At 35.6% G+C, this 25,969-nt stretch overlaps 1 protein-coding gene across 1 annotated transcript in view; it reads right to left on the reverse strand.

Annotated features, from left to right (window-relative positions):
• LOC132544711 (uncharacterized) overlaps positions 1–25,969 on the reverse strand; it is a 121,992-nt gene that overhangs the window by 27,115 nt on the left and 68,908 nt on the right. Inside the window, exons 6-14 of the mRNA XM_060208352.1 lie at positions 25,065–25,221; positions 23,790–23,922; positions 23,197–23,331; positions 21,307–21,410; positions 20,699–20,823; positions 19,856–20,103; positions 19,402–19,602; positions 18,227–18,394; positions 15,864–16,049 (exon numbers count right to left, since the gene is read on the reverse strand). Of these exons, the coding sequence (XP_060064335.1) occupies positions 15,864–16,049; positions 18,227–18,394; positions 19,402–19,602; positions 19,856–20,103; positions 20,699–20,823; positions 21,307–21,410; positions 23,197–23,331; positions 23,790–23,922; positions 25,065–25,221 (1,457 nt within the window). The remainder of the gene's footprint in view (positions 1–15,863; positions 16,050–18,226; positions 18,395–19,401; positions 19,603–19,855; positions 20,104–20,698; positions 20,824–21,306; positions 21,411–23,196; positions 23,332–23,789; positions 23,923–25,064; positions 25,222–25,969) is intronic.

The raw sequence follows: 25,969 nt of genomic DNA on the forward strand, positions 1-25,969 counted from the left end.
TTTCCCAAATTTATTATGGTACTCATGGAATGTCCTACGTGGATATGTTTATGGACACTGTCCATGAAATGTCCATGCTATAGAGTAACATCAAAGATTGTGCAGCAACTTAGCATATATGTCTTACACACCAAAATATTCCTGCTTTGATAAGTGACAGGAAATTCACAACATGTAGTTCATTGATTGTGTAATATTTATCTATTGATAGTGTGATATTTATCAACTGATGGTGTGGTATTTATCTATTGATGGTGTGGTATTTATCTACTGATGGTGTGGTATCAACCTACTAATTGTGTGGTATCTACCTACTAATTGTGTGGTATCTACCTACTAATTGTGTGGTATTTATTGATTGTGTGGTATTTATCTACTGATGGTGTGGTATTTATCTACTGATTGTGTGGTATTTATCTACTGATTGTGTGGTATCTACTGATGGTGTGGTATTTATTGATTGTGTGGTATTTATCTATTGATTGTGTGGTATTTATTGTGTGGTATTTATCTACTGATTGTGGTATTTATCTACTGATGGTGTGGTATTTATCTACTGATTGTGGTATTTATCTACTGATTGTGTGGTATTTATTGATTGTGTGGTATTTATCTACTGATGGTGTGGTATTTATCTACTGATTGTGGTATTTATCTACTGATGGTGTGATATTTATCTACTGATGGTGTGGTATTTATTGATTGTGTGGTATTTATCTACTGATGGTGTGGTATTTATCTACTGATTGTGGTATTTATCTACTGATGGTGTGATATTTATCTACTGATTGTGTGGTATTTATCTATTGATTGTGTGGTATTTATCTACTGATGGTGTGGTATTTATCTACTGATTGTGTGGTCTTTGTTCAACATTTATTGGACACCAGATGGTAAAGACTGTGACATCCTTCAATCAATTATTTAAAATCAAGATTATAACTGACTCAATATTGCACTTATGTGCATTAAAAATCACAAATACTGCAGCAGTGATACATACTGAATTACAACGCAGCTGAGTTACAGTTTTACAACATCTAGAATTCTACAGTAATGCAGCTGAGTTACAGTTCTACAACATCTAGAATTCTACAGTAATGCAGCTGAGTTACAGCACTACAACATCTAGAATTCTACAGTAATGCAGCTGAGTTACAGTACTACCACATCTAGAATTCTACAGTAATGCAGCTGAGTTACAGTACTACCACATCTAGAATTCTACAATAATGCAGCCAAGTTACAGTTCTACAACATCTAGAATTCTACAGTAATGCAGCCGAGTTACAGTACTACAACATCTAGAATTCTACAGTAATGCAGCTGAGTTACAGCACTACAACATCTAGAATTCTACAGTAATGCAGCTGAGTTACAGTACTACAACATCTAGAATTCTACAGTAATGCAGCTGAGTTACAGTACTACAACATCTAGAGTTCTACAGTAATGCAGCTAAGTTACAGTACTACAACATCTAGAATTCTACAGTAATGCAGCTGAGTTACAGTACTACAACATCTAGAATTCTACAGTAATGCAGCTGAGTTACAGTACTACAACATCTAGAGTTCTACAGTAATGCAGCTGAGTTACAGTACTACCACATCTAGAATTCTACAGTAATGCAGCTGAGTTTCAGTATCACAACATCTAGAGTTCTACAGTAACGCAGCTGAGTTACAGTACTACAACATCTAGAATTCTACAGTAATGCAGCTGAGTTACAGTACTACAACATCTAGAGTTCTACAGTAATGCAGCTGAGTTACAGTACTACAACATCTAGAATTCTACAATAATGCAGCTGAGTTACAGTACTACAACATCTAGAATTCTACAGTAATGCAGCCAAGTTACAGTACTACAACATCTAGAATTCTACAGTAATGCAGCTGAGTTTCAGTATTACAACATCTAGAGTTCTACAGTAATGCAGCTGAGTAACAGTACTACAACATCTAGAATTCTACAGTAATGCAGCTGAGTTACAGTACTACAACATCTAGAATTCTACAATAATGAGGTATAAATAATACATCATGATTTACAAGGTCTTTCATGCTCTGAAAATACTAAACAGCTGGAGTCTGCTGCTTTACAGCATCTCCTACTTGGTACATTTGTTTGTACCATTTGTGATAGAGGTCAGTGTTGACAGGTATATATGTAGTCACAGTGGTTGTGTCAGTGATGTGCCTGGAACTGTCAGTATATACATACACTAACCGGCCAGTCTTACGAATCATTATATCTTACTGTCTGTGTAGGTTTCATGGAAATAGCTTTGTATCATCAGTCAAATTCCCTTTTTTTTTTTGTCTTTAAAACAAAAACAAGACAATATTTGTCCAAGTGCTTGGATACAACCATTAGCCTGTCCCTGGTTCCACCCTAGTATGGTTGGTTGGTTTTATATCTACTTTTCCACCACCAAAGTCTGTGTTCAGGCAATGCAAGGAGGCTGATCTCTTACTGCCTCTGGTAGGTCTCACCCTGGCTAAATACAGAAAAGTTAATCTTTTCCCCAAGATTTCAGGGTGATGCACCTAGAAAGCTGGCAGTTCATATGAGGTGAAAAACAACAATGTACTTGATATAGAGGGTGAGAGTGGAAATCAGAGGTCACAAATATAGCCCTGACTAATCTGTATAGTGTCAGGCTGGTTCCCTGGGTGGATACAAGGTGAAAGAGAGGTTGATTCATGACAAATAACCAACTGCATATGTAGTTCCACCCACCCAAAAATTAATAATAGGCCAATTTTCTTTCGGAAAAAATGTCAGTGGGTGAAGGTGAGGTCAAACATGGAAGCTTGTGATGACTGATTTATTATCGAAGTGTATATAAATCCTTACCATAGTTAGCAATATTCATATGCATAATCAAATCATACCGTCTGTTACATATCTATATATATACTTATACTTACAAAATCAATCAGCTGTATGATATTCTCCTGTCATTTATCCAAACTCTGACAACCAAGAATCATCACATGACATTTTCAGAATAAAATGTAGCCATCCTCGTGAAGTGATATGACAATAAATCTCGCGAGATATTTAACTTTGAGATTTAAAGCCGATTCATAGAATAACATTTATTGCACTGATCTGTCATAAATACCATCGAACAATACTTTTCCCATGGTCCTTTAAGAACCGGTATAACACAGTAATATATCACTGGCTGCCGTGTATGTATTAGGAAATATAAACATCAGCGTACACACTTTACCATTTCCCTACACTGAATGGGGACATGTTCATGTTATTGAATGGTAAATACTAGGTCTTTATAAAGACTTGTGTTGGTTTCCACCCTTCATTGCCTACAGACTATACAGGTGCTAACTACAGGTTTACATGTCCCCCAGCCTTCTGTGTGGTTTGTACGATATTGTTGTCGATGGGCTGGGTAGATGCAGCTACCCAGTATACCTGCTGGTTTTATACGCTTTAAGCTTCTGTACACTGTAAGCATGTGACAATGAGTTGTGATCTATACTAACGATCATGATTTATCCATAACTAAAAGCATGGTTACCTTTGTAGTTTCAAAATTCAGCATTTTTATGTGCGTTTTTTTTCACTTTTTAATTTGTTTTCTGTTTGCATATCTCTTCTCAAAGATAAAGATCTGAGAATGAACTCTCACTTCCCTGCAAAATGATTTTGTTTTATAGAAAACTTTGACGAGGGATTATTGTTAAGGTATATATTAGTGAAGTAAATTCTGTAGTCAAGTGTTGAAATAAATAATGTTTGACCGTCTATCAAAAGAGCAGACAAAACGGCTGAATGATTAATCAGAACAGGTGCTCTGAGGTAGATACATGTTTTATAATCAACAATATATATTTTATCAAAGCATTAAACAATCTAAACTGTAATTGAAGACAAGTTTGGTATTATGAATATGTAACTTGATCCTTTCCTAGATACAAATCTATAAATACTATGATGACATCACAAAGCATTGTCATTGTTTAGTAAAAACTGAATATAACATTTGTGTAGTGTAATTAAATTTTACCACAGAACTTAGCACTGTAAATACATACCTCAAATTGCCCGAGTTCTAAACGACTTCTGTGATTAGAGTATACACACACCCACTTATTATGTCCTTCAATACTAACAATACATAATATTTTAGCATACATAGCAAGCAACATTAAAATCTATTATAAAGACCTGTTTTTACCAGCAGTATAACAACATGAAATGTGCCTCCCAGGTACATGCTAAACCCCTATTGAGAGTATTCACCTACAAATACACTATGTTTAAAATTGTTAGTCATTTGTATTGGTATTACTGGGTTCTCCTACATATTTTGTATACATAATGTTTTCACATCAAATCAAATATGACAGCAACAGTACAAGATTATCTTATCCTTGAAAGCTATTTCAAGAAACTCAAAAATTATTTTCAATTAAAAATATTTCAGAAAAAAGCATATATTGTTTTAAATATTTCTATCTCAGAAATTATTTCAAGGTATTTGAATTAATATTCAAGAATGTATATAACAGGGAAGTTCACCTACAAAATTAGCAGCTTTTTGTTGTTTTCAGTGGCTTTAATATGAGATTAAAATTAGCTGATATCCATTGCTGTTTTTACTGATGGTTACTGTGTCTGTGTCACCTGAGTCTACAGGTAATGAGAGTATAAACATGTGGTACGAATGAATGAGAATAAAGAGTATGAATTATGAATGGATCTTTGTCATCACAAAAGATTTGAGTACATTACAATTATTTATTATATACTTACAGCATAATGTCTGTAGAAAACTTTTACAGGCCTTGTTATCTAATCCTTATGTACATTATCATATCATAAAAATTGTTGAACTGAATAAATGATTTCTCTCAGATTCATTAATATCAGCATGAGGTCAGTTACAGGTTGTTTAGACAAGGGTTTATACCATTTTTCATCGACATGGCCTAACTTTATAAGACAATGCTGTCACTTAAGAAAGATCCTCATTTAATGTACCATGTGGAGGGATACTTTTCTTGGCCTAAACATATAAAGAAAGACTTGTACAAAAGACACAAGTCAACAGCACCTTTTCATTCAAATTTAGAGTTAGCTACAGTACAGCTAAACAATTAATTAAACTGCATCATACAGCTGTTTCCTCCTTCTAGGACTCAGCAGTGATGCGAAGGGCCAAATTTTGAAGCCTAGGAAGCGACGAGGAAAATCAAAAGTGATCAAAATAAAAGTCAAAATCTAGATGAGGAGTTGCACAAGCCATATAATTCAATAAATTTTGTAATTATCACATATCTGATGATATTGGAACATCAGATGAGTGACATACTCAGTGTAATTAAGCTCCATCAGATGAGTGACATACTCAGTGTAATTAAGCGCCATCAGATGAGTGACATACTCAGTGTAATTAAGCGCCATCAGATGAATGACATACGCAGTATTAAGCTCCATCAGATGAGTGACATACACAGTATTGAGCTCCATCAGATGAGTGACATACTCAGTGTTAAGCTCCATCAGATGAGTGACATACTCAGAATTGAGCTCCATCAGATGAGTGACATACTCAGTGTTGAGCTCCATCAGATGAATGACATACTCAGTTTAATTAAGCTCCATCAGATGAGCGACATACTCAGTATTGAGCTCCATCAGATGAGTGACATACTCAGTGTAATTAAGCTCCATCAGATGAGTGACATACTCAGAATTGAGCTCCATCAGATGAGCGACATACTCAGTGTTAAGCTCCATCAGATGACATAAGTGTTGACATACTCAGTTTAATTAAGCTCCATCAGATGAGCGACATACTCAGAATTGAGCTCCATCAGATGAGCGACATACTCAGTGTTAAGCTCCATCAGATGAATGACATACAGTATAGCTCCAGTGACATAGTATTAAGCTCCATCAGACATGCAGTATTAAGCTCCATCAGATGAATGACATACTCAGTGTTGTGCTCCATCAGATGAGGGACATACTCAGTATTAAGCTCCATCAGATGAGCGACATACGCAGTATTAAGCTCCATCAGATGAGTGACATACGCAGTATTAAGCTCCATCAGATGAGCGACATACGCAGTATTAAGCTCCATCAGATGAATGACATACGCAGTATTAAGCTCCATCAGATGAATGACATACGCAGTATTAAGCTCCATCAGATGAGCGACATACGCAGTATTAAGCTCCATCAGATGAATGACATACGCAGTATTAAGCTCCATCAGATGAATGACATACGCAGTATTAAGCTCCATCAGATGAATGACATACGCAGTATTAAGCTCCATCAGATGAGCGACATACGCAGTATTAAGCTCCATCAGATGAGCGACATACGCAGTATTAAGCTCCATCAGATGAATGACATACGCAGTATTAAGCTCCATCAGATGAGCGACATACGCAGTATTAAGCTCCATCAGATGAGTGACATACGCAGTATTAAGCTCCATCAGATGAGCGACATGACAGTATTGCTCCATCAGAGCGACATTAAGCTCCATCAGATGAATGACATACTCAGTGTTGTGCTCCATCAGATGAGGGACATACACAGTATTGAGCTCCATCAGATGAATGACATGCTCAGAATTAAGCTCCATCAGATAAATGACATGCTCAGAATTAAGCTCCATCAGATAAATGACATAATCAGAGACTTCGGAGACTAGGAAGAGTTGTCCAGACAAATTTTTATGGACAGACAGAGGTACCTGTCAATTCCTATATAAAGTTCCCTAATTGCTGGGAGTATAACAAGTATTTCTCGTATATTACAGACAGTCAGGAATATTGGACGCCAGCATGACTTACTTTTCAGAGAAACTCTATTGCAATTGGAAAAAAACACCATAACGCTGCTTTTGTTTTTTCATTGCTTTGATCAATAAAAGATGAATTAAGTCAAATTTAATAGCAAACGTTTTTAATTTCATAACTGAATGCTCTGACAGACATTTACTAGTAATGCTATAAGAAGTCCGGTAATCTAAAAGAACACCATTGTTGGTCTGTACACCAGCTGTAAGTTAACATTCCTACAACATCAGGTCCTTATATTATATCTGTCACACTGCTAACCTTACCGCTGATACCATATTTAAATCAAAACGTGTAGTGACCGTTAAATCACCCTAAACACATTACTGACAAAGGACAATGAGTCCTATCTATCAAACCTTGAATTGTAACCTACATACTGCATGTTCAGATTTTATCAATATGCATATACCGTGCTAATACACTATATATTTAAATTCTTTTGATAAGAGGTCCACAGGGCCTGTATTATGCCCACCTGTAATTAATTTGAGCTATGATTAAAGTATCAGAACTTAATATGTGCTAGATCCTATAAACAGTTACTACCCAATCCTAATAAAATATGACAGATTAAAATTTAAATATTGTCACTACTAGTTATTTCAACAATTCTCAAATCAATGAACAAATCTCAGTTAGGTTAATGTTTTGTTTTTTTAGAAATTATATGTTTTTGGGCATTTCGGTTATTGAATCTGTCAAAAACAATGAATGCTTAATTTGACTGTAAAAAACTTTATTTGAAGGAAGACCTGGGTAGTATTTAACTGAAATAACACCTTAACACAGTCTCTTCCCAACATCTCCCCTGATCTGGCCTCTGACATTTATAGATTTCCATCCTCCCAAAATAACACCTCCATCCCTCCACAACCACACATACACTCACACATTAGCTCCACCCTCCAACAGTGAGTTAACACCTAGCCCCTGATGTCACAACTCTTCATTATTTGTATACCCCACACTCCCAGAAGATCTCCTCCCCTCATAAATCCTTATTACCCCAAGTCCCACCCAACTTCCACATACCTAACATTTGACCCCATGCCTTTCACATTTATAAGCTCCTGACAAAAAGCCTCTCACATTTATAAGCCCTGACCTGAGGCCTCTCACATTTATAAGCCAATGACAAAAAGTCTCTCACATTTATAAGCCCCTGACCCAAGGCCTCTCAAATTTATAAGCCATGACTGAGGCCTCTCACATTTATAAGCCAATGACACAAGGTCTCTCACATCTATAAGTTCCTGACCCGAGGCCTCTCACATTTATATGCCCCTGACCCGAGGCCTCTCACATTTATAAGCCCCTGACCCAAGGCCTCTCACATTTATAAGCCCCTGACACCAGGCCTCTCACATTTATAAGCCCTGACCTGAGGCCTCTCACATTTATAAGTTCCTGACCCCAGGCCTCTCACATTATTAAGCCCCTGACCCAAGGCCTCTCACATTTATAAGCCCTGACCTGAGGCCTCTCATATTTGTAAGCCAATGACCGAAGGCCTCTTACATTTATAAGTTCCTGACCTGAGGCCTCTCACATTTACAAGCCCCTGACCCAAGGCCTCTCACATTTATAAGCCCCTGACCCCAGGCTTCTCACATTATTAAAACCCTGACCCCAGGCCTCTCACATTATTAAGCCCCTGACCCAAGTCCTCTCACATTTATAAGCCCTGACCAGAGGTCTCTCACATTTATAAGTTCCTGACCCAAGGCCTATCACATTTATAAGCCCCTGACCTGAAGCCTCTCACATTTATAAGCCCCTGGCACCAGGCCTCTCATTCATAAAACCCTGACCCCAGGCCTCTCACATTTATAAGTTTCTGACCCCAGGCCTCTCATATTTATAAGCCCCTGACCCAAGGCCTCTCACATTTATAAGTTCCTGACCCCAGGCCTCTCACATATATAAGTCAATGACACAAGATCTCTCACATTTATAAGCCCTGACCTGAGGCCTCTATCATTTGTATTTCCCAATCCTCGAAAATATTCCCCCTCCTTTTAATCCCTGGAGCCTCCTTGACCCTACCCTTAAAGTTTAACCTACTTTGTACCATAGATACTGACTGAAAAGTACTGTATTACCGCCTATTTTTGTAGGTCAAAATTTTCACTTTTTTTTTCATTTAAAACAAGATAACGTAATTCTGACCAATCAAAATGATGCAATTTATAAGCTGGTATCTTATTTCGTGAAATATTACTGCTAATATCAAGTTTCAAATATAAATTGTTTGTGGTTTCCCAGATTTAAGTCCAACACCTGCGTATGAATCAGCAATATCTAACAACAGTCTATGCTTATAAGTGTTAGGTATGTATCACATACCATTTAATCATATGGACACAGGAGATGCAGATACAGTGGAGTCGGTAGTGACAGTACTGATGTTTGTGTCCAACTGATTTAATGGTATGATACATACGAAGCTCATAGTTTTCCGTTACAATTTTTTATCACTGAAAATATTTACACATGTCTTACTACGGTTGGTAGAATTGATTTTCTGGTCCAATATTGAACTGCAGGAAATGATCTTGATCACATAACAATACAAATAGTGTACATACACAACACATGAAATCTACTTCACAATCGGAAAAATCTCCAGCTCACTTTACATGGCCACATCAATACGTTTGAATTTGGTAAGGATCTGTTATATATAAAATGGCCGAAGACAATGTTACGGTATTGATTTAGGTGCTTCATTTTTCTTCTGTCTGTCTTCCTCATAATGATCTTCATTGTTTACATACAGGGTAAGTTTCCAGTGAATTCCACAAAACACAAAGAAAAACTCCCAATAACAGATATATCTGATGAATATTTTATGACATACAGAAGAGTACTCTCTATTAACAATGGACTTAAATGATATTTTCAGAAATGAACTGTGATGTATGGGACACATCTCTTTTGTTTACAAAAACCGAACAAGGATCAGCAGTGACATCTGATAAAGTTCTGGCTAAACAAACAGAACCCTGAATCATATATTTCTATTAATTATTTGATATTACATCTAAGGCTTACAGATACAGCCTTTTTATCTTAAATTTCTCGATCCAGAAAGCAGACTTGTCAACTTTGTTTTGTTTTTTTTTCAATTGGATTTGTAATGATGACTTTTTTACTAGACTTCCATTCTTCTGAAATAAGTTTCTTGACTTACTTGTACTCATGTAAACTCATTCCACAGGATGGGGTCTAAATGTTACTTCTACAAAAATCAGAGAGGGCTGATGAAATCTGTTGCAATTTCTTCTGATGTAAAGGAGATTTCTACAGATCTTAGAAATGTTGAGGTGAAAGTGGATTTAAATAATTACAACCAGACACTGAAGAATAATTTTTACTAAGGAAAGTGAGGAAAATTCAAGCACTTTTTCAAGCACATATCCGAGTACGTTTTTCAAATTTCAACAAAACTTTTATGCAAAAAAAAAAAAAAAACAAAACAAAAAAACCCCAAAGGATAGGGCATCTGAGACAAAGACTTTATCAACCTTGTTATAACCTCTGTATGATACAGTCATTATAGTAAGTAAACACATATTCACACCACACCAAATATAGTTATCTCTGATTAAAGATTTGTGATAATGTACTCAGTAATAAAATGAACTAAGCAGGTGAAACCGGTAGACAATATAATAAATTATCATCTCAGAACAATTAGCTTGTTGTGATTCTTAATTCTCAGTTCCCACTATTTTGCAATCGCCCTGCATACCTGCTGGTATCCAAGCAAGGGGACCTTGGAACCCATCTAAACTTTACTAAAAGCACGGCGTTGGCTCTACACCCTTTTTCATGTTTTTGCAGTACCAAAGTAATAAAATGGTTTTATTTCTACATCACATCCACGACATCCAGGAAGTAGACTGTTTATGTTAAAGTGGTCAGCAGTTGTGAATGGTGGAACAGTGGACAGATAAAAAAATGCTCTGCAGTAACTAAGGTTACAAGTGCATGTTGGAGAATCTTTTACATGGTCAAGAATAAAGTCAGAGTTCAAATTGCTGGCTTCATTTCTAAGTTCATAAATTATTGTATCAATATTTCTACTTTTTCCATTTGTAGAAAAAAATACTTGTAATAGAGAGAGTTTCCACATATTTGAACAGCAGACCTTTAACATGGAGTAGAGTGTTTACATTGGCTGGATCAAAATTGTCAGCAAACAAGTTAAATTCTCTAAATGTACTCGGCAAAACGTCTCTATAGAAGTCTGATGTTTTGCATATTGGAATATTGAAATATCTATTTGTCCTTAATGGATAACATTGTATTATGATACATAAACAGCTGTACTAAATCTTACAGATGCTGTGTACTCACGCCATCATGTATCCTAAGCATTAATATTAATTGATGTTTCTAATATTCATCAGAAAAAGTTTCCCAAGTTTTTGTATAACTTATAATTGGACTCTAGCAGTTTCTAAATGAACAGATTCTAGCAACTATTTAGATTGTTGCATGAAATTGTCCTGTGAAATTGTTCCATAAAATTGTCCAATGAAATCGTCCAATAACATGTACATCTACATATTCCAAAATATGTAACATATGTGGTAAACAATTCTTAAATGGTTTTTCTTGAATTTCCTTTTTTTTAAGTGATTTCAATAAAGTTAAATGCTATCTCCTACTTATAATATACATTATAAAGATTTAGAAAATTTAGAAAATATTCAGAGAATATTACACCAAAGCGTTTATAAAAAACAAGGAGGTTGAACTGGGCCATTATCAAAACAATATCTATTCCTGGTGAATATCTTGGATACAGTTTTTGAGAAGTTAACATTGATGTCCAACATCTACCACCAAGCATTAAAATTTCGAAGATTTTCTGATATTTTGTTAGTTACTTCAGTATTGTTATTTCACTAAAGGACATTTTATCAGCAAACAATTTTATGTCACTATTTACAATATCAGCACTATGGTGTATAACAGAAATAACATGGCCCTTAATCTGATTGATCCCTGTGGAATTCCAGCTCTATTCTATATAACAGAAATAACACAGACCTTAATCTGATCCCTGTGGAATTCCAGATCTATTCTATATAACAGAAATAACACAGACCTTAATCTGATCCCTGTGGAATTCCAGCTCTATTCTATATAACAGAAATAACACAGACCTTAATCTGATCCCTGTGGAATTCCAGATCTATTCTATATAACAGAAATAACACAGACCTTAATCTGATCCCTGTGGAATTCCAGATCTATTCTATATAACAGAAATAACACAGACCTTAATCTGATCCCTGTGGAATTCCAGCTCTATTCTATATAACAGAAATAACACAGACCTTAATCTGATCCCTGTGGAATTCCAGCTCTATTCTATATAACAGAAATAACAAGGACCTTAATCTGATCCCTGTGGAATTCCAGCTCTATTCTATATAACAGAAATAACACAGACCTTAATCTGATCCCTGTGGAATTCCAGCTCTATTCTATATAACAGAAATAACAAGGACCTTAATCTGATCCCTGTGGAATTCCAGCCATAACATATTAATAAGTTTTTAAGACAGATTTTTGTATTTTTTCAGTCATTCAGAAAAGATTCAAATTTCAAGAGGTATTGTGTCTTGAATTAAATCCATTATTTCACTTTGAACTAATCTTTACCTTTCCGAAAGTGTAGTAGAGTTTAAATCTGTGAAATAAGTCAGTATCACTAATGTTACTGTTATTCCTAACATAATCAGTGTTATCATATCCAAGCATTCTTTTCTTATATGACGTTTGTTGACACACTGAATATTATAAGTCAAAGTGGTAAGGTGCTCCCTGCATACCGGACTAAAAAAGAATGTATTTTCTTGAACTTTCATTTCAATCAGATCTTACACACTGAACATTATAAGTCAAAGTGGTAAGGTGCTCCCTGCATACCGGACTAAAAAAGAATGTATTTTCTTGAACTTTCATTTCAATCAGATCTTACACACTGAACATTATAAGTCAAAGTTCTTAAGACAACTGCTTACTACATACGGGACTAAGAATGAATGTATTTTCTTGAACTTTCATTTCCGTCAATATGTTTGCACTGTCTACGCATTACATATTCAGGGCCCACTATCATAAAACTGTTCTTTGATAATGATAAGAGAAGAAAAAACTGTTGACTAAAACCATTATCCAGTAATACCTTTTATCTTGAGTGGATGCAGTGTCCACGTGACAACATTGATCGTCATGGTTACATTAAATATTGAATGACCATATAACATCCACTAACTACTAATGGGCATTAATTAATTATCTATATATTTTTCTTCAATATTTTCAAGCTTGATGAGTTTCAGCGATTCACAAAGTTATTTATAGGGCTCTGAGACAGTCACACAACAAAGTCATTTGTTCACTTGCTTTTTACTAGTCTGATCAGGTTAGCTATCCCAATCCAAAGTTATCTGATGACAGTTATGAAACATTAAACTAAAAGCAATTCATCAACTAGCTTGTTTTGAAGGTAGTGTGACGAAGCTCGTGAAAACCGCAAACAACAGGCCCAATGGATCTGAATCAAACAACCGATCTACAGCTCACCCCCCGGTACACAGAAGACTTTATCATTAAGTTTCTGCTAACTTGTAAGCCTTGTATTGAAGATATTAAGCAGGTCAGGTTAAGAAAGATGTCAGAATAACCAGGGGTCACGTTAAGCAAGATTTCAGAATACCCAGGGGTCAGGTTAAGAAGGATGTCAGAATACCCAGGGATCAGGTTAAGAAGATGTCAGTATACCCAGGGGTCAGATTAAGAAGCATGTCAGAATACCCAGGGGTCAGGTTAAGAAGGATGTCAGAATACCCAGGGTCAGGTTAAGCAAGATTTCAGAATACCCAGGGGTCAGGTTAAGCAAGATATCAGAATACCCAGGGGGCAGGTTAAGCAAGATATCAGAATACTCAGGGGCAGGTTAAGCAATATTCCAGAATACCCAGGGGTCAGGTTATACAGAATGTTGGAACACTCTGCAGGAACATGCAGATAACCAAAGAATTTATCCTCAGATCCATTTCATTTCAGAGTATTTGTCGAAAGTTTTAACTATTTATCATAGTCTTATTTCTACAACTACACTAACTGACAAATGCCATGTTGTATTCTGTAAACCAGAGTTGCTGGTGAATGTCACTGACAATGTATATACAACCTTGAAGAATGTAAAGACATTAAATGGTAGTTTGTTTACCAAATGTAAACAAATCCAACATATGTCAACAAACTTCAGCTACCATCTCACTGACTACTTCAAACTAATTGGTTATATATGGGTTTGTATCTGTAGAGACTTGACACCCTCTATTTACCTATACAATAATGGTATAATACATCAGAGTAGCCTGCCTTTAACTTGCTTAACACCTATTTGATGAGCTATTCTTAGTATTTACATTGTTACATTCTGCCAGTAAAATGAAGAGAAGTCTGGAGTTAGTATCATCATTCCATCAGATGACCAACACAACACCAATTTACTGAAACACTAAAAAATTGGTTTTCTTATCAAGAAGACTTATTTAATAAAAAGAAAAAAACAACTAATAGTATGAAGTTTTTTCAAAATCCTTGAAGAACCAATTTTTACAAAATCCTTGAAGAACCAATTTTTACAAAATCCTTGAAGAACCAATTTTTACAAAATCCCGGAAGAACTGCAGTCATTTATGATCTGAAAAGGGATAAGAAAATGGAAATATCTAGATTTGGGTAAAATCTTCTGCAACTCCTTCCCCAGCCACCCGCACACAAAAGAGTAGAACAAACCTTAGATATGTGGCTATTGCTGGCAAATGTCGAAGGATTTGAAAACAGTGGTACATATTGTCCTCACAACAAACATATTTCTATTACTGAACATGCTCTGGCAGTCATTTTACCAATAAGTGAACATTTACGTGATCAGTGACATATCCTTTCTATAAGATGAAATACCCAACAGATCCATTACGTTTCAGTATCCATTGTCACCACTTCACGGCTCACTAGTAATTGCATCATTTTACAGTTGGAAATTACATTTAATTCAGCAGAGTGAATTAAAATTTTTCATCGTGCAAATTTGGCATTGTATTAATAATTGACTCATTATTATCGCTGTTAGGTATGTGTAGCTGTCTGTCTGATATACAGAATGATCTAGATACAAGGGAAGTTGTGTTATTATAAATGCTTGTCTAGGGGAGATGTCTGATAAAATCTCTGTCAATATTATATATATACACACATCATACAAACTTAATAATTAGATTAATAATTTATAATAACAATAGGATCTATTGATCAGGTTACATTTACTATATATATATAATATTTCATATCATCCCAAAATAGCAGTCAAATAATCTATACCAACAAAGTGAATAAAGGCTTACAAAACTCTACCCCACAACCCTAAATCTTGTACACAGGTTTTTTATTTGCAAAGTGGTCATGGGTGACCTTTGACCCTTAACAGTGATCAATGGCCACCAAAATCTAACCATAAATAGACTTTGATGATATACTATGGTGAGTATATGGACAAAATATGTTGAAGGGTTTGTGAGATATCTTGTACACAAGGTTATAATGGATGCTTGAAATGATAAGGTTTAGTATGTACAGATCAGCAGTAACTATGGTTACTTACTACAATGCTTACTGGGTTTGGTGTGATGAGACTGGTTACCACGGTAACTTACCACAGTGGAGGATGGGTAACTTCTGTTTAGTATGTAGAGATTAGTGGTTACCATGGTTACTTACCACAGTGGAGGCTGGGTAACTTCTGTTAAGTATGTAGAGATTAGTGGTTACCATGGTTACTTACCACAGTGGAGGCTGGGTAACTTATATTTAGTATGTAGAGATTAGTCGTTACCATGGTTACTTACCACAGTGGAGGATGGGTAACTTATATTTAGTATGTAGAGATTAGTGGTTACCATGGTTACATACCACAGCTGTGACCAGGTTACTCAGGTTTGGTATGTAGAGGTTAGCTGTTATCAAGGCCAGACCATGCTGAGGTTTGTAGATATCTGGGGTGCAGATGACATATTCTGGTAGGTCCATGTCTGGTTCCTGATTAGCCAAGGGTCCAGGACCCCATCCAATCGGAGTGGCCTTCACCCTCTTTATTCTCTATCAAAAGAGACGTTTATAAAATGTAATTTTTTATGATTTGTCTTTTCAAAAAGTAAGCAAACATTAAGTGCAGTTCTCCTTAAGTTTGTAAGGTGAAAAGAATAGCAATATTTATTTCACATCATAAATTCTGCTCAAGACATCAATTTTCTGATTGCCTCTTACCTACCATAGCAGTGCTTGAAATATGGAATGAATACTAGCTCTTCATTTTAGGGTGTAGGACCCTTGTTCAGTTCATACTGAGAACTTAAGATGTTCTCCATGTGATTTTTTAAATACCAGTATATACAAAAAGACCTCATCACATAATGTCCCACTGACGAAGGATATATATTTACATGTAAAACTGATAACCTGAACACAGGCGAAAAATGTAAATCCCACGTCAAACTGATATACCACTCAATGTGACGATGATATAGATTTATTGATCAGTTCTGAAGGCGTCAATTCAACGCCTTTCTAATAACAGTAAAATATTCCAATCTTCTTTTTACACACTTCATATGTAAATCATTTCTTCTTCAAAGAATTCTGTCTTATTATTTACATCAAAAGCAACAGAAAATGTATGCATACACTTTTTTTCAGCATTTCCCAACATCCATCTGTGACCATCTTGCATAAAGTCGTATGAAGTCACGGAGCACTAAGTAAGTTTAAACAAGATCAAACAGCGGAACTGTTGTTTTCTATAGTTGGTTATTTTTATATTTATCTACATCAACAAAAAATAATTGTATCTGGTAGTTAAGACCTTACATTAATTAAAAGACAGAGAAGGCTTTTGTAAGAAAAGAGTAAATTTTTAACAAACTTGAAATCCAGATGTTGACATTTCAATATGCAGTCTTATATTGTTGATGTTGTTTTACTGTGGTGTGAACATGAGCAGTGTGTTGTGGCTTTCATGAGATAATGTGTCAAAGATGACCTTTAACCTTGACTAACAACCACTTAAATCAGCTCATCTTTACTGTTTAATACTGTTAAACATCATTTTGACCTTTAATCTTGACCAACAACCCCTAAATCCACTCAGCTTTACTGTTCAATACTGTTACACATCATTTTGACCTTTAACCTTGACCAACAAACCCTAAATCCACTCATCTTTAGTGTTAAATACTGTTAAACATCCTTTTGACCTTTAACCTTGACCTTATACTGAAAACAGGCAAATCAGTTGTTTCAACCAGGGGAGATAACCCAAAGGCCTAAAATAAAGCTGAGTCATGGGAGGAAATGTTGTTAAGAAAGATAAAAGATCAGAACCCTCCTGTAAATAATGCAAAGGGAACAGCAGGTATAATTCTTAAACCAGCAGGACAGACTCAGAAATACACCTTGTTGTTGGTATACTTAAACACTACCAGCAGGACAGACTCAGAAATACACCTTGTTGTTGGTATACTTAAACACTACCAGCAGGACAGACTCAGAAATACACCTTGTTGTTGGTATACTTAAACACTACCAGCAGGACAGACTCAGAAATACAACTTGTTGTTGGTATATTTAAACACTACCAGCAGGACAGACTCAGAAGAATATTACTTCAGTGAAGGTAAAAAACACTCCTCAGTTCTGTTTCTCAACAGTCCTTTAACATTTCATTGCAATAGTGTCAGTAAAACCTGTGCAGAAATTTAAAATGTGTTTTCGAATTGATTTTAGTCCCATCCCACTAGTGGAACTTAAGAAGTTTGAAATAGGTGTTGTTCGGAGAGACTGCAAAATCATGTTACAAAATGGCCACCATTGCTATTATATTGAACTTTTGATGAGGCTGAGAAATAACATCCATTTTTCTGCTTCCCTTCCTAAACATCCTCAGCAATTTTCAGTTCAGTGACACTACTGGAACCATAGAGCTTGAAATGTGTTTTTCAAGATTGCAGCTACACTGGATTTTGAACCAATACCAAAGATAAAAACTCGGTCAAGACCATCTCAGGATCATTTCAGTTTCAGCTAAATCTATTGGCACACAACAACAGACAAAACACTACAGCTATAGGTCAACCTGACCCTTCAAGTCAACTGACCAAATAACAGAGCGAAACCAATTAATATATTCCCAAAGTCTTTTCATGTTTATTGTCATTGTAACCAAACCGCAACCAATTTTTTTTCGACAACATTCTTGTAAAACGTATGTAATTATTTACCTGTATAAATGGGTCGGATCCCTGCAGGAGGACTCTAATCATTTCCAGAGGTATAGGTAAGATAAGGATGAAGGTAAAAATCCATCCAATCGGTGTTGTCCAGTCTGGATACATGTAAGCTTTGTAGGTGAGTCGACTGTCAACCACTATTGTCAGCACCAACAGGGCCTATAGTTAACACAATGCTAATTTCTAGTTTTATATAAACAACATCTTATCTTTTGATTTATCTTACTTTAGATGTTTGTTGGTGAAGATAGAGAACAGGAAATATGTTTTTAAAAAGTGTTATGATCATCAGAAGCTTTTTACTACTTTGGTAAAGTCAATGAATGATTCCAAACTACTGTTTACCAGTCTGGAGTAACAAGTAAGAGAAATGTATATCCTTTTCTATTGCTGTGATTTATAACGGAATTAAAATGGTATCAACATTGGACTAGTGTAGACACTGGTATTGATAGAGAGTTATGTCTCACCAGTAGTGACAGTGGTAAACAGAGTTGTGTCTCACCAGTATTGACAGTGGTAAACAGAGTTGTGTCTCACCATTATTGACAGTGGTATAGAGAGTTGTGTCTCATCAGTATTGACAGTGGTATACAGAGTTGTGTCTCACTAGTATTGACAGTGGTATACAGAGTTGTGTCTCACCAGTAGTGACAGTGGTATACAGAGTTGTGTCTCACCAGTATTGATAGTGGTATAGAGAGTTATGTCTAACCAGTATTGACAGTGGTATAGAGAGTTGTGTCTCACCAGTATTGACAGTGGTATAGAGAGTTGTGTCTCACCAGTATTGACAGTGGTATAGAGAGTTGTGTCTCACCAGTATTGACAGTGGTATAGTCATGTCTCAAAAGTATTGACAGTTGTATAGAGAGTTGTGTCTCACCAGTATTGACAGTGGTATAGAGAGTTGTGTCTCACTAGTATTGACAGTGGTATACAGAGTTGTGTCTCACCAGTATTAACATTGGTATACAGCATTGTGTCTCACCAGTATTGACAGTGGTATACATAGTTGTGTCTCACCAGTAGTGACAATGGTATACAGAGTTGTGTCTCACCAGTATTGACAGTGTTGTAAAGACTTGTGTCTCACTAGTACTGACAGTGTTGTAAAGACTTGTGCCTCACTAGTACTGACAGTGTTGTAAAGAGTTGTGTCTCACCAGTATTGACAATGGTGTAAAGAACTGCCAGGTGATCTTCCACCAAGGACTGTCCACGCTCCCTGTCATGTCAGCCACATTGTTGGAAAGTCTTTGGGTGCCATACAACCATGTTAGGACTATACACTCAATCAGGGTGACCATAAACAGGTCTAGCCTACATACAACACTGCTCACTAGATGGGTCAGATACAGACCAGCCTGGGGATATAGAAATTTTGGTTAAATTCAAAGAAAATTGATATCCATTTAAAAAAAATTTCCCCTAATTTTTTTTTAATTGAAATCTGGAAAAAGATATTTAAGAGAAAATTATCTGAAAAATCGACTGTTTATAGATCTATATTGATAGAAATTAATATTCAAACGAAAACAAATTAAAATTATGTATCAGTCTCCTTTCATAAACAATTATCAAAGACAATAATAATGGGAGTCCTTCTGTCCGTTTTACCTGTGAAGTAAACAGCAATCCCAGGGCCATCAGGACAGTACAAGTCAACAGCTGTACCAAGTATTTCCAGCGGAACAACCTTTTGATTTTTAACACGAGCAGTATACCTGACAAGACATTCTCTACATACACTGACTGTGTGTGAAGACCAGTGAGGACCAGTAACAGGAATAGTATCACTGTCCATATCCTAGACACCTCCATCTTGTATAGCACTGACGGGAATATGGTAAACACAAGCTCCCATGCTGTGGATGGAAATTACATAAACAAGTTCCCATGTTGTGGTTAGAAATTATATAAACAAGTTCCCATGTTGCGGATGGAAATTACATAAACAAGTTCCCATGTTGTGGTTAGAAATTATATAAACAAGTTCCCATGTTGCGGATGGAAATTACATAAACAAGTTCCCGTGTTGTGGTTGGAAATTACATAAACAAGTTCCCGTGTTGTGGTTGGAAATTACATAAACAAGTTCCCGTGTTGTGGTTAGAAATTACATAAACATGTTCCTGTATTGTGGTTGAATTTCATCCTCCTTATTACAAGAAATACGAAATTAAAATCCTTCTTCGTACCAATCTTCCTATGACCCATGAACAGTTGCTAGAATAAAGCAAGGGGTTTGTAAAACATAAATGCCGCCATCCTTTAACAAATTTGTATCACTGCTTGAAAAGACCTTTCTATAAACTTGATAAAAATCTTTAAACAATTAATAAGTTATTAGTGCAATGGCACCAATTCAAGGCATTATAGGATGGAAAATGAGTTAATATGAAAAATCTATAGAAAATTTGTCTAGGCTGTGTACCTTAGTAACATTACTACAAAACCTACATGAAAAGTTGAGTTTTGTGATGTCCAGTTCTTTGGTCTGACTATACACCCCCAGCATGGAGAACATTGTAAATCCAGTTAGGATGACTCCAAACAGGTGGGCCATGACAATGATTAGAGAATTCCTGTGGAAATTGGTAGAAACACGATCAGGGTGACCTAAAACATTTTGGCTATAATGTATACACTTCATCTGTTTCTTAACTATATAACAATTAAATGACATTGTTTAAAACTTACATTCACATTGAAGCTGCGATGAAAATGAGCTACAGCTAAATTTTAATCGAAATCAGTGAAGCATAAAATATAAGTCACTGTGACCTATTTCTGATTTCGTCTTGTAGTATTTATTTAAGCATTAAAGCATGACAATTTCTGCTGAGTTACACAGTATAACAAAATATCTTATAGACCATTGGAGAGGCCAACTTGTCTGATGTTCCTCCACAAGATCAGGGTTTCAAAAAATGCTTGAAACCTTTTCTGGTATAACATCACATCAGAATTTTACAGGCCATGGAATAACTTTTATAAATAGACAACATCATCATGACTTTGACCTTAATCCAGATGATGACAAGAGTAAGACAGAGTAATATACAAACCTAAAGCAGTGACTGTGAAAGTGAGTATAACTAGCTAATGTTGTCAAGCATCCTGTCCCTAGCCCCAGCGACAGGAACACCAATTGTCCAACGTCCCTCCACAGCTGGCAACAAATCAACGCTTATTACCACTATTGTAAAATGTACCATGTTAAGATAGACAGTCATCAGTTTGTTTTTCATATTCAACAGAGAAAAAGTCTAATTAATTCTGAATTTTTTTCTGTGGTTTACTTCTTGCCAATTTCTTAATAGATGAAAGTTACAGATACAAAACAAAAATTTTATCACAACTATACAGAAGAATCTCCACCAATAAGATACAAGGTCGCTGTAAGTATACAGTAGGGATTATAGTCAGACTCCACCAACAGCTTAAGATACAAGGTCATTGTAAGTATACAGTAGGGATTATAGACAGTCTCCACCAACAGCTTAAGATACAAGGTCATTGTAAGTATACAGTAGGGATTATAGACAGTCTCCACCAACAGCTTAAGATACAAGGTCATTGTAAGTATACAGTAGGGATTATAGACAGTCTCCACCAACAGCTTAAGATACAAGGTCATTGTAAGTATACAGTAGGGATTATAGTCAGTCTGTATCACCTATAATGATAGTACAATGCTTCTCTGTAATGTTACAAGAGGAAAAAAATTCTAAATGTTCTAGTTTAACAATAAACACATTCCTATATATATTGAAAAACCAGATTTGTTTGTCTTTTTACGTGATAAATAATATGAAGCAGGAAATGAACTTTTTAACACCTGTATAGAAATGACGGGACTAAATCTTCAAGTTACACATCATTTTGTAGACAATCAGAATCATACACTGATGTGTCTTATCTCAAGGAATCTTTGTCACATTTCTGTTTTTATCTGTTTTTTCTGAATTCTCTCCATAAATATATTGATGTTTCTTCCTTAACTTTTTGAAACTGGAAAGATTTGTGCACAGGTTTAAACATGACTAAAGGGAGATAACTCCCTTATATCTTATAATTACATATTGATTCAGTCGACTAATGGCAAGGTTCAGAATACACACACGTACATGTCATTGTTCTAAAATTATCTTATATATGAAAATCACCAAGTTTATTACATAATTGGACTAGTGCACCTCCCCATCTACATTTTTTACTTTTCTAACACTTCAGATTTTCCTCAGTTGCCTTCTTGGCTTAAAATTTAAGCCCTTAGCATCATTGCTGAGTCCTAGAAGGACAAAACAGCTGTATGATGTAGCATCACTGATGAGTCCTAGAAGGACGAAACAGCTGTATGATGTAGCATCACTGCTGAGTCCTAGAAGGACAAAACAGCTGTATGATGTAGCATCACTGCTGAGTCCTCGAAGGACGAAACAGCTGTATGATGTAGCATCACTGATGAGTCCTAGAAGGACGAAACAGCTGTATGATGTAGCATCACTGCTGAGTCCTAGAAGGACGAAACAGCTGTATGATGTAGCATTACTGATGAGTCCTAGAAGGACGAAACAGCTGTATGATGTAGCATCACTGCTGAGTCCTTGAAGGACAAAACAGCTGTATGATGTAACATCACTGACGAGTCCTAGAAGGACGAAATAGTTGTATGATGCAGTTTAATTCATTGTTTGGCTCTTCTGTATCTAACTCTAAAGTATTAAAATGTACTATTTAACTTGTGTGTCTTTTGTAGGATCTTATAATCATCAGTCCATATGTTCATACAGTTATATCTATAAAACATTGAAAATCAAGGAATCTTAAATAGAATAATAAATAAAAATTCCACTCAAATGAACATGAAGCATGATTTGTCTATAATCTGTTCAGGTTTATTATACTGAGTTTATATAAAGAATATCAACATACTGCCCCTATCTTCGGCTGACCTGGGGATTACCTAGCGTACTCCACTGCAGATTGAGGAAGAACTTGATGCCGAGGATGGCGCCCTCCTCTAGACAGCAGCGCACCAACAGTGAAAAGTACAAACCAGTTGATAATCCAAATGTCATGTACACGACCTGTCACATAAAGGTCAAATGCCATAGTGCAAGTCATAGGAGGCAAACTTAATATGATGATTATGACAGGCTTAGATTTTATTTTATATATAAAACAAATGAACTGTTTTGATTCAACAATAAGCCCATGTCTGGTAAAATAAGCTAAAAATAGATAAATATCATTGGTTACTATATGTTTAATTCATTATTCTAATTCCAAAATCTTTTAAGAACTATTATTAACCAGCATAGTTTCCTTTACACTGTTATCCTGACAGAACAGAGTTATACTGTAAACACATTAAATATAGCAAAACAAACTGTTATCTCATTATCACTTTTGACAAATTTGTACATTGAAAATGATTGTTACAATAAAAAAAGATACAAAATCTGTTATTGATGCAATTATAATGAAGGACCATGCCTTCAACATGAAAAGACAAACAGCTAGCAACTTACAGTACAGAACTCACCTTACCAAATGACCTCGGCCCAGTAATTGTTACGAGGAAGGTGATGCTCCAGACACCAACAAGACACAGCATGAGAGGCCACTGTAGCTGACCTATCACTGCCAGACCACTCGAGATTTTCAGGACATCAGCACTAAGGTTTAACAGTTTTGATAAATACTTTGACATCCTATCTTCAAAATACAGTTGTTTTGGTTATCTAAAATGAACCATCTCAACTATTCTTCTCTCAAAAATGGAAATGTCCATCCCCCAAACAATAAAATGTTTCAAAACTATTTTCATGTGACTGTTTATTAATTATATATATGTATTTTGTTTAGTAAATGACCTTCACCTTTGACCTTGTGACTGAAAGTGTTTGATGAGACAACTACAGAGTACATGCAAATAATTTTCCATAAATAGTTACCTAGAGACCTTCAAGTTTGAAACTTTCATCTGATGAGTAACTGTGATGTTTTAAATAAGTATGTAAGTCCTCTGATGTGGTTCTTTAATAACAAAAAATAAATCAATTTATTCAGAGAAACTTAACTTTTAATTTTCTAACTTGAAAAACGATTGTCCAAAACATGCACGTTTCGCAAAGAAGTTCTGTATTTACATTCAAAGAGTGGAATCTAGAACTGGAAGCTAGAAAACAAATGGTAGCTAGAAAACACAAGAGGCCCAAGGGGCCTTAACGGTCACCTGAGGAATATATATGTCAGTAATCTGGGGATTTTAAAATGTTGCAAATATGTAACAACACTTGTGCAGGACCGTGTGTAAAACATCTGTACCAAGTTTGAACATGATCCACCCAGTGGTTCTTGAGAGGAAGGGTGGCCATCTTGGATTTTGAATTGCCCCAAAAAGTTAAAACACTTGCCAGGACCTTGTGTAGAACATTTGTATCAAGTTTAGACATGATCAACCCAGTGGTTAATCTGACTGTTGGTTCATGAGATGAAGATTTTTAAAGATTTACCTAATTTTACCACCTTTTCCCCCCTTCTGGGGCCCCTATTGGGAAGGTTTCTGCAAAATTTCATCAAAATCTGATCAGGAATTTTTGAGAAGTCGAAAATGTTGAATTGTTTACAGAAGCACAGTGCTGGATGAAGATGATCGCAACAGGTCACCATGAGACTTCGTCTCAGGTAACCTAAATTTTTTTTTGAAAAGTCTTCACCAAAGTTTACTGAACAGTGTATCAGATAGCTTATACTTAAGTTCAGGTCATAAACAAATGCAAATTAAAGACGAGATAGGTTTCTAAACACAGCTTACTAGAAAAACTGGTTCTGTTTATCAGCAATGACATCTAAAGAGATGCTCGGTGTGGTAGAAACGTTGTTCAGCAGATACGAACTCGAGGTGTCAAACACTTCTTTGCCTACACCATTAGGACCTGACTGGTTCACGCTGGAATACGGCCAGCATCTCTCTGTATAGATTTTTAAAAAAAAAGAACTCATCAGGAGGAATTTTTCGATACACATTTTCATGTAGATCATTCTCAAGATTCACTGTGCAATTTTTACCTTTACTTGTATTTTACCCTTCTTCGACAACTTCAAGTTAAAATTATGATTTTGATGTTTTTCACTGGCCTTTCATAAATTATCCTTTACTTGTCTATTGTTAGTCCTAAAAGGGACACTTTGTGTTATAACTGGGCACAATATTGATAAGATGCCTCTTAGAAGAAAATATTGTCTACCAATGTTTTGTACTTCTAAAGCTGATATATTTTTTTAATATTTACATATGATAGAGTTACTCCCCTTGGTATGAAAATGTCTACTACATTACTTTTATTGATAATTTCTAGAGGTCACATCTAATATGTCCTGAGAGAATTTACATCATCTTTTTAAAACTCATCATTAAAGTAGACATGCCTCAGTTGTTTATCACTGAATCTGACAGATACTCTTTGATACCAGACAAACAACCAATCAGGTGATTCTAAACCCTCTCCACTAAATTTGTTGCAATTAAGACATAATAATGTTAGCATGGTCTCCTATGAAATAGAGATAATGTAAAATGTGATCCAGTATAGAACAGGGAGTTAATTCAATGTTTTATCCCAGATATTTCAGTGTAATACTGTTAAAGATACAAAACAATATTGCTGACTAAACTAAGTACTGTAGAATGAAAGAGAAAAATAAAGAGGTTTACCCTTT

The sequence above is a fragment of the Ylistrum balloti genome, unplaced genomic scaffold (genome assembly GCF_031769215.1).
Source record: "Ylistrum balloti isolate Yb309-2 unplaced genomic scaffold, AGI_CSIRO_Ybal_v1 Utg369808, whole genome shotgun sequence".
In the NCBI taxonomy this organism is placed as follows: domain Eukaryota; kingdom Metazoa; phylum Mollusca; class Bivalvia; order Pectinida; family Pectinidae; genus Ylistrum; species Ylistrum balloti.